This window comes from Nyctereutes procyonoides, unplaced genomic scaffold (genome assembly GCF_905146905.1).
Source record: "Nyctereutes procyonoides isolate TBG_1078 unplaced genomic scaffold, NYPRO_anot_genome, whole genome shotgun sequence".
NCBI classification, from domain to species: Eukaryota; Metazoa; Chordata; class Mammalia; order Carnivora; family Canidae; genus Nyctereutes; species Nyctereutes procyonoides.
The window spans coordinates 14,490,750-14,500,635 of NW_026575025.1; the positions used below are offsets into that span (position 1 = coordinate 14,490,750).

Here is a 9,886-nt window from a genome sequence, read left to right on the forward strand (position 1 = left end):
ATTGAGCCCAGTTTTTAATAATTTTTATTGTTTGTTTGAAAACATTACCAAGTCTGGCCTCCCCCTCCACGAGCTCACATCATGTTCCTCTGCCATCCTGAAGGGACTAGGACAGAACTGTGGACATAGAGTAGATCTCACACAGACAGTAGCTGCAGGGTTTGGGGCAAGACTGAGGTCAATGCCAACTCACCCAACCTTCCCTGACTCCCCCAAAGAGAAAGCCCATAGTCCTCGGGCCTCCTACTAATGCCTGTTATTTTCTCCACCTGGCACTCATGGGTGGCCAGAGTGGGACCATCTGAGTTTTAAGGACCTCACTCAGAGCCCCCGGGGGCAGAAGGCCACTGCCAACTAGGCTTTTGCGATCGGAAAATAGAATCTACCTTTACTATCCTCAACCATCCCTCTGGATGTGGAGGTGGCGGATATTGGAGGTGTTGGCATGAACTCTCTCCCAGCTGTCTAGAATGCACCTCGGCCCCTTCTTTCGGGGACTGTTCCTCCTCAGCTCAGGGGGCCACGTGGTTGGGTATGAAACTGTCGATCACACCCTTGGCACTGGTGAGGCCACGTGACCAAGGAGAACCAGTCAGAGTACCCCAGAGCCTGCCCACAGTGGCTGGTCCAGGGTCGGACACAGCCTGACGTGGGCCAATCTGAGCCCTCCTGGGTACTCAGCTCCTTTCTAGGGTTTCTTCCTTTCGGTCTGCATCCCTTAAGGCTAGAAAGCCCCGAGGACACATGGAAGACTGAGGAAAGAAACTTGCCAGGAGAAGAGGATCAAAGATGAGGGAAGGGAGAGAAAGAATGAGCTGACAGCTTTTGATCTCTTGGGTTCCCGAGCCCTTGGCCCTGCTCTGATTCCCGCATCCTGGGTCCCCAGTAGCCTTCCAGGCGTTAGTCTCCCTCTTCATTGAGGCCAGCTGGCTCTGGGCTCCTCTCACTCGTGGTCCAGACTAGATTCTGAAGTCCTGCCTGTTTCTGAGGCACCTCCCCGATCCGGAGAGAGGTGCTCCACGGAAAATGAGATCTTTTATTCTCTACTGAGAGCAGGGCTTTACAGAGCCGTAGACAGAGTTCAGGCGGGCACCTGGGCAGGAATGCCCCGTGTGTGTGTGTGTGTGTGTGTGTGTGTGTGTTTGGGGACGGCGTGGCTGCTTCCCTGAGCAGTCCCAGCATTTACACCGCTGGAGCCAGGCCGATCGTGTCGTTCCCTCGGTCGAAGACGGTAAAATACAACCTCAGGAAGACATCACCCAGGATCCAGGAGTCTGAGACAAACAAGCCGCCTCTGCCCTCATCAAAGTTGCTGTAGCAGGTGCCCTCTTGACCCTGGAGGAGACAGAAATTTTCACCAGTCAGACTGCGCCCACACCTGCAGCCTCCCCTTCAACCACCAGTGCCTCTCCGCTTCCTCTCCCTCCTTTCCTTTGAGCCAGTTGGCTCTCCCAGCAACTGAAAAGTGGGTGCCCATCCAGGAACCAGGACTGCCTGGGTCCTGTGTCTTTCCTGTGACTCACATTCTCGGCTGTTCCCTCCACAGAGACGGCCTTTCCTTCTCTCCTCACCCCTACCCTCACCCCCTACCCACCCCTTAAGACCGAACTCAGCTCCTCTAGGCAGCCTTCCCAGACCCACGTGGCCCTCCTCTGCCACTCGGCCACATCTGCTATGGTGTGGCTTGGGCTCCAGGGGGCTCCTCCTTCTGGCTGCTACCCCAACATTCCTGCAAGTCCCAGATTTGAGGACCTGGCCCCAGGGTTGGCCCCTCACCTCCCGGATGTAGGCACTGGCTGGCACTGGGTAGTTGATGCCATTGATGGTGAAGACAATGTCGGGTAGGGTATTGATGGTGTTGCAGTCAATCATGTACTGTCAGAGAAAGGGAGAGAGAAGGTTGGCCCAACTGGTCCTTCAGTGTATGGAGAACCCCAGAGGACCCTGCGGCATGACCTGTCACCTCGCCACTGTAGGACTGCTTGGCATTGATGATCTTCTGGATGTTGAGGACAACACTAGATGGGCCAATCAGCAACGAGGTTCCCGTATCAATAATGGCCTCGCAGCCACCACTGCATGCAATTACTGCTCCGTTCATGGAGATGCTGAGAGACGGAGAATAAAGCAGGTTCCAGTATCACGCTTGGGGCTCCCTTCACTACCACCCCCTCCCTGGCTGGATCCAGAGCAGCCCTTCAGCTCAGGCCTTCCAGCTGTTTCTCTTTGTTCTGATCATACTGATCTTCTTTGACTTCTTTCAGTTCTTGAATGTCCCAAGCTCTCTGGTACCTCAGGGCCTTTGCATAGGCTGGTGTCCCTTTCTAGAACCATCCCCACTCCCTTTGTCTGGCTAATTTCTCCTCGTCTTCCAGGTTCCAGCTTCACTGTCACTTTTTTAAGGGAAGTCTTATCCCCAGACTAAATCAGCCTCCTCTCTTGGTCACCTCAGCATACTTATACTCACTTCTGGCACATATCAAGACAGTAATTCATTATTTGTGTGACTTGTTTCATGTACATCTGCCCTGTTAGATGTAAGAGCAATTTCTATCCTCAGGGCCTCCCTCAAGTGTCTAGCACATAGCAGATGCTCAACATGAGTTTATTGAATGAACGAATGAACTAGTAAGTGAGAGAGGGACAGTGAGAGCTCTGTATCTGGTGTCTGGCTCACTATGGGGTCACACAGGGCAGATGGAGGTTCTCCTGCTGCAGGTGCTCAGAATGACAGGAAGAGAGCCACAGGCTGTTCTCCGCCAGCTCCCAGCTCACATGCCAGGGCCCTGGCCAGGAAACACCTTATCTAGCTCAGGGGGCAGGACACCAGCTGTGGAAGCTTCCAAAGGACATTTTAAGCTTTTGTATGCTGGTGTCACACAGAATCACATTAGTTATTGCCTCCTTGTTCTCAGGTTGATTCCCTGCTTTCTGATGCTCTCTGCTGCACTGTATGTTCAGGCCGAGACAGGGGGTGGTGGGGGCGGCGCCTCATGTGATTTGCTTTCAGACCTCCAGAATGAAGATGACCCCTCTCCCCGGCTGGGCAGCCTCTCCCTAGGGTGACCAGCCATCTTGGTTTGCCCAGGACTTTCCCTGCTTTCAAACTGCCTGTCCCGTGTACTAGGAACCCTGTCAGGCTGGTGGACTTCCCCCCCATCCCCTTTTCAACCTCCGCCCGCTCCCAGTAGGTGGATGCGCACCTCCACCTGTCCCTCTTGCCAGAGGGAGTTCAGCTTCCCAGGTCTGTAGGGCCTCCACTTCCCCTCTCCTCATGCACCGAGATTCAGGACTGAGCCCTCAGCTTGGTCAGGGCCTTGTCATGAGGCAGGGGGCTATGTCCGTGTGTCTGTCTGCGCGAGTCTGCACGTGTGTGCGTGTGTGAGGATCACCCGGAGCCACCCTCAGGGGGACGAACTTACCTGTCCATGGATAATTGCCAGTAGAAGGGTTTGGATACGGGCACCCAGTTGAGGTCTCCCCTATAGTAGGAGTGGTCCACGCCTCCAAACATCACCACACTGCCCTCCTCCTCCTTTCTGGGGGTGGGGGAAGAAGAGCTCACTGGGTGGGCAAGATGATGGGGGGAGGGGGCAGGATGCTTTTCCCAAGCTCAGCAAACACACCAGGCACCATCTAAGGGCACACTCTTCCCTTGTGCCCTTCACTCCTCACAGCTTACTTGTTCACATATCACAAAGTCTTGTGGAGTAGGTGCTCCCCTGCTCTTTACAGACAGGGAGGTTGAGGCACGGAGGGGTTAGGACCTGGCTAGTGGACGGTGAGGCTGAGTTCGAACCTGCACAGTCAGGCAGGAGGGCTGGCTCTGACCACCCCCTCTGCCTGTCCCCTTCGGCCATCAGAGCACTCGGCCATGCAGTTGGAGGGCACAGCAGCCAGAGAGGTCTGGCCTGTCCTCTTTCAGAAAAGCCTCTTTCAGGAAAGAGCCCCAGGCTTAGCAAGTTCCCACCTCTCTGCTGGGGCCTCCTGTTTTTGTTTTGCATCATTCCTACAAATTATGGAGCAGGTCCTGGGAGCACGCTAATATGTTAGTGAGGGAGGACACATCTCTGCCCACCCCTCTCCTTCCCTCCACAGCAAATCTAAGGGCAAGTCTTGTTGCCCCTTCCTCCAACACGTATCCCGAATATGTCCACTATTTTCCCTCTTCCCTCTACCTCGCTGGACCAAGCTGCCACGCTAAAGAGACTGTTTCCTAAAGAGACTGCTGAAGCCTCTCCCCTGGCCTCCCTGCCTCCACTCCACTGCATCATTTTCCAGGGCACACCCAGAGTGAGCTTTCACAAATGTAAATTGTCTATTCCTGGCCTAATCCCTGCCAGGCCTCCACTCCTACACAGAGCAAAACCCCAGAGTAGCCTCGCCCCTGCAATACCAGCCCCCCCCCCCCCCCCCGCCCCAGCCCCCGCCCCCCCATGCTCCATTCCCATTCCCCTCCTCCTGCATTGTTCCAGCCGCACTGGCTCCCTTGCTGGTCCTTGGGGGCTCCTTCAGGCCATTGCACAGGTTTTCCCTTCTGCCTGGGACTTTGCCTCTGCAGCCGGGCTCTCTCCCATCACAGACACTCAGCTCAGAGACAGGCCTTTGCTGTTGCCCCTCTACATCCACACTTATCACCATCTGTTCTATCACCTTGGCTTGTTGCGGCCACAGAATCGAGTATTATCCAGAGTTATCTTTTCCCTTTACTCATGTATTTATTTATTCCCTGCCTCCTCTGCCTCTTGCCTGTCTCCTTCACCAACACATAGTAGGCACTCAATAAATACTTGTTGAACAAATCTTCTTTGACTGGGGCTAGTATTCTTGAGGCTCAGAGGGGTTCAGCAGCTTGTTTCTGTTCGTGTATATAGCTGAAGTTTGAACTCTGGTCCCTCTAGAGCCTCCACCACACTCTGCCTCCTACACATATCTCTGGGTCAAACTCCACCTTTGGTGAGGAAGGTACAGCCTGTCAAAAGGGTCCTCCTCTACTCTGTGCTTCTCCCCTGCCCCAGACCCTTAACCAGACAGGGGACTTCAGCTCTTCCTGCTACTGAGCCCAGGGCCAGAGATCTGCTGATGACTTGACCACCCACCATGGGGGAGAATCCTACAGGCTGAGATCAGGTCCTGCCACGACAAGCACCTGCCTGGCCAACCTTGTACCAAGCTCTTCTCTGAGCCTGGGTTCTCCCATTGGTCAAATGCAGGACTTGGAAAAAGGGGGCCAGGAAAATCTTCCTGTAGAAGGGGCCAGATCATCATGATTTCAGGAACTGCAGCCTGCATGATATCCATTGTGACTGCTCCCTGCTGCCACTGTAGAGCAATGGCAGCCACAGACAGAATGGGAAAAAATGAGCATGGTGGCATCTCAATAAAGTTTTATTTACAAAAACAGGTGGTGGGCCAGACGCCCCCAGGCCATAGTTTGCTGACCCCTGGTCTCAAGAAACTTCAAGATCAAGTAATCTACAATTTATCAATCTATCAATTTAACTTGGAAGCATCTTAAGCTGATTTGGACAAAAGGCTCGTCCAGCCCAGACTTACTTGCTCAAGTAGAAGGCAAAGAGCTCCTGAGAAATGAGACCTTTTTTCCACAGGTTGTCGAAAATGGGGATGGTCCCTTGGAGGCTGAGGCTGGGGTAGGCCAGGCCCAGGATGCCATCGAAAACTGCATATTCCATGAACTTGCCAGGTTCCCTCAGGCTCAGGCCAAATGCCTGAGACTCGTCAACGAGGCCCTCGAACTATAGGAGAAGAGAGGGTTACCAGGGAGAGGGCTAGAAAGTGGGGCTGGGTGGAGGTGGGCAGGCATGTGCCATGAACACCGCAGAGGAAAACCCAGGCATGGTAGTGCCCTCCGGGACCTCCGCTGGCATGAGGTACAGGCTCTGTCTGCGTGGACTGTGTGGGTTTTAACCAACACTACTCCTCTTGCTGACATCATCCCCTTTTTACAGGTGGAGAAACAGATGCAGAATGGGGCCAAGTTGTTCACATTTGAAGACAAAAGGAAGAGAGAGGAGGACAGTCTTCTCTTGGGCATTACTCTGATGACAGAAATGGAGCAAATTCATTGCAATTCGTTGTGGATTCTGTGTCCACCAAGGACATAGACATGCTTATTATACCATGCAGCCATCAGGGCTTTTATGAAAATTCTGTGTGGGAAATATGCTTGTCTGTGTGTGTGTGTGTGTGTGTGTGTGTGTGTGTGTGTTCAGGCACTTTAGGGGAGGCAGCCCACAGTTTTTATTAGAGCCTCAAAGTCCCCCAAAGGTAAGAACCCATTTCTCAGGGCCCTTCCACTGCTGCAGACTCCACTTTTCTTTTCTTTTCTTTTTTTTTTTAAGATTTTATTTTTTCATGAGAGACACAGAATGAGAGAGGCAGAGACACAGGCAGAGGGAGAAGCAGGCTCCATGCAGGGAGCCCGACGTGGGACTCAATCCCGGGTCTCCAGGATCACACCCTGGGCCGAAGGCAGGCTAAACGGCTGAGCCATCCAGGCTGCCCCAGCCTCTGCTTTTTTGCCTGGAGCCCTCTCTGCCCTCTCCCCCAAAGTATCTTCCAAGGGTATGAGTCCTGCTTCGCATCCCAGTTCTGCCTCTTAGCAGGTGCGTGACTGGAGTACCTTGGGAAAGGCACTCACTCTCCCCATACCTCGGTGCTTGCATCTGCCTCATGGCAGTAGCAGTGGCTGCCCATTGGGCTGACACAGGGTCAAACAAGTTCTTAAAATGAAAGCACCCAGCACCATGCCTGGCACAGTCTGAGAATATAAAAGCAGGTGGTTTTCCGCATTGCTGTCCCTGTTCCCAGCAAAATCAGCCTTGAGCTAATCGAGGGGAAAGAAGCTGCAAATCCTTGGCCCTAAGGTCCACCAGCACGATGACCTGCTCTCTGGGGTAGCTGTTCTAGGAGTCTGTGTGTCAGCTGGAGGGGGGCCGGGGGGAGAGTACTGTCTTCCTAGGGACCCAGCCCTGCAGGGCAGGCAGCCAGCTGCTGGGAGGCTTTGGGAAAGACAGGTGCTCCCCCCGACCCTACATCTGGCCCTATAAGCAGTCACTGCTCCCTGGACCAGCCTGCCCTACCTTTGGGTTTCCACCTTACCTGAACAGTGTCGTAGGCAAGAAATCCTGACATCGTCCCAGAACCGTACTGGAGGTGGATGGGCCGTCCCGAGACCCGGAAGGTGGTGGACAGCAGAGGGTTGAAGACGTTGTGATTAGCTGCAGACACAGGAGGTGAGTGTCTGTCAGCATGCCAAGGACAGAGGAAGGGATGGTGGTGCACGAGAGGGGGTTGGAGGCACTCACCGCAGGCAGGGCTGGAGCAGTAGATGGACGGCACCCACAGGTCAGACGAGCCCGTGTCAAAGATGACCTTGAACTCCTGTGGGGGCGTTCCAATTCTGATGGTGCCAACGTAGGCTAGCTGCGGGGGCCAAGAAGGGGTGCTGAAGGAGGCCTGGACGAGGCCCTCGTCCTCTCTGACTCCCAGTGCCTCTGCCTCTTTTGGGTGTCTCGTGTCTCCTGCAATCAGCTTTCAACCACTCCCCTTAAAGCCTCTACTCAGACTAGTGCCTCTGTTTGAAAAGCTCTTCAGTGTCACCGGTAGCTCACTAAATCCTTCCACCCTCTAAGGCCCAGCTTGAGTGCTTCCCCCTCCAGGCAGCCCTCCTAATGTCACTCCAGGCCCCTTCTTCTAAACTCAAAACATAATATCAATAACATGTAGTTGACCCTTTTACATTCATTTACTTATTTATTGCCTGTCTCTCAGGTAGTACTGTACATTCTTGGAGAAGAGATGAGACCCCTTGTTAACAATAATGATGATCTTATGTTAGTTTTTTATGGCCTCACACACCGTAGGGACTTAATAACCTTTTTACTGGTGTCATTCTTGGGGTTGTGGAGGTTGCACTGCCTCTGCCGGGGGCATCAAACTTGGTTCACAGTGGGTTTTGTCGTTTAAGCAGACATGGCTCCCCTTCAACTATAACTCAGTGATTTGCATTAGTTCAGAAAGAACAAAATCCCTCAAGCCAAGTGCTGTGGTTCATGGGTGCCCAATGAAGTATCGCTGGTGCTGAAATGGATATTTACCTGCCACCAGATCGTTGCCAGACCTGGTTGCCACAGACCAGGAGTTGAGGGTGGGGGTGCCTTCTCCTCTGGGAAGGGTTCCTGTTCCCCCTTATTTCTGCCTGCAGGAGCCCCAGCCCCAGCATCCCTGCTCACACCTCCAGTCATGTGAACCCCAACGCTTGGCTGGAGCCTAGGGTGTGCTCTGTGGAGCCATTCTGCCTACTGCACTTACATCCAGGTAATTCCTCATGGATTCATAATAGACCCCTGTGTCTGGATCTACAGACTCAACAAACTTGTAGGCCAGGTTGTAAGGATGCTTCTCTAGATAATCTTTCAGCTTGTCCTTCTCCCTGAGGTTTTCTCGCATGGACTTGATCCTTGTCAGAGGGATTCTGTAAGCCAGCGTTGGGAAAGAGAAATGAATGAGAGACAGTAATTGCCCATGTTACATGTAACTGCCACATCTCACTCTGTAATCCTACCGTGTATTTTCTAGGCATCTTTATGATATCATCATCAAGACAGGCCACCCAACAGAAAGGAAAGACCATGGCAATAAACTTAGGTTTGAATACAGGTTCTGTTGTATGATCTTGGGTAAGCCCTATGCCCTTTCTGTGCCTCTGTTGTTCCTGCAAAAAGGTGGAATGACAATAACTCCCTCACATAGAATGTTTGGGGTTAAGCAAAATGATGGCTATCATGCATCTGACCGATAGGAGGTCTCAACAAAGGCAGCCATCCCTCTTGCTACTGTCATCTCATTGTGTTTTTCCCAAAGAAGCCATGGTGGGGGTGAGGGGAGGTAGAGTGGAAATCATCCTCTCTTTATATGTAGTTGGTGACTTGGCATGGTCACACTGCTTGTTAGAGGCAAAACTGGGCCTATCAGTAGCTCTCTTGATCTTTTTTTCAGGGCTCAACCAGAAGAGAGGGGTTATGGAGGAAGTGAGGAGATGGGGAATAAATTAGAGAAATTAAGAGGACAGAGAAACAAGAAGGACACAAACTAGAAAAACACAGAGTTTGCATGCAGAGACATCCAAAGAGACAAAGACAAAGAGATAGATAGAGATATAGATATGTATATGGAAATGGAGAGAGAGCAGGGAGAGCAAATAGAAGACCTAGAAACAAATGTAGGAGAAATGCTGTTCCTAGACAGGGCCATGCTTACAGTTGCACAGGTTGTGCACTGAACAATTCCAAGGGGTGCCATTTCACATAGTTCATGATATGACTGGCACTCCTGGAGTTGTACAACCCTGCAGGGCTGCCTCAAGACACCTGGACCCCATGGTGCACGTGGTAAGCTACTGATCAATAAATAGATACTTGAACTTTAAGACAGTCTGGGAATGATTATATGCTCTTCTCTACCCATGGTGGGGCAGGAGAATAAGAGGGCAAGAAAGAGTCCAGAAAAAGAGTGGATGCCACCTGATGTCCCTGTACTTACGTGACTAAGCACTCTGAGAGGGCCACCAGCCCGAGGACCCCAAACCACTTCATGCTTTCTTCTTGGGTTCCGAGCATGCAATGGCCAGCACGAGTTGCTCATTATATGTACTCTGACCTGCCCTAGTTGTCCCCCTGAGGGCCGCTAAGTGGACCTGATAAGTCATATGAACCTCTCTGATAAGATCTCTATCCTCATCAGTGTTTGTGAGGAGGGGATTTAGAAAATTCACAGAATACAGAGATTTCTGTTATGATCTCTTCCTTGGGGCTTGACTGGAACAAACAAACAAACAAACAAACAATCCCAAACCATAAATTCT

The 9,886-nt window shown here is 52.2% G+C and overlaps 1 protein-coding gene across 1 annotated transcript; it reads right to left on the reverse strand.

The window, feature by feature from the left end:
* Positions 1–1,182: 1,182 nt before the first annotated feature.
* On the reverse strand, positions 1,183–9,617 carry LOC129503233 (pepsin F-like). Its single transcript, XM_055315224.1, has 9 exons — positions 9,565–9,617; positions 8,335–8,497; positions 7,329–7,446; positions 7,123–7,241; positions 5,557–5,756; positions 3,423–3,539; positions 1,964–2,108; positions 1,777–1,875; positions 1,183–1,335 (listed from the first exon to the last, which is right to left on the reverse strand). The coding sequence occupies exons 1-9, from the start codon at positions 9,615–9,617 to the stop codon at positions 1,183–1,185; spliced, it is 1,167 nt and encodes a 388-aa protein (XP_055171199.1).
* Between the last annotated feature and the right edge of the window lie 269 nt (positions 9,618–9,886).

Excerpts from the sequence above, each read along its gene's own strand:
- LOC129503233 (XM_055315224.1), bottom strand. The coding sequence starts at position 9,617 with ATGAAGTGGTTTGGGGTCCTCGGGCTGGTGGCCCTCTCAGAGTGCTTA. Across the intron at positions 7,447-8,334 it reads CCATGAGGAATTACCTGGAT|CTAGCCTACGTTGGCACCAT; the intron begins GTAAGTGCAGTA and ends TGGCCCCCGCAG. Across the intron at positions 1,336-1,776 it reads CCAGTGCCTACATCCGGGAG|GGTCAAGAGGGCACCTGCTA; the intron begins GTGAGGGGCCAA and ends TGTCTCCTCCAG.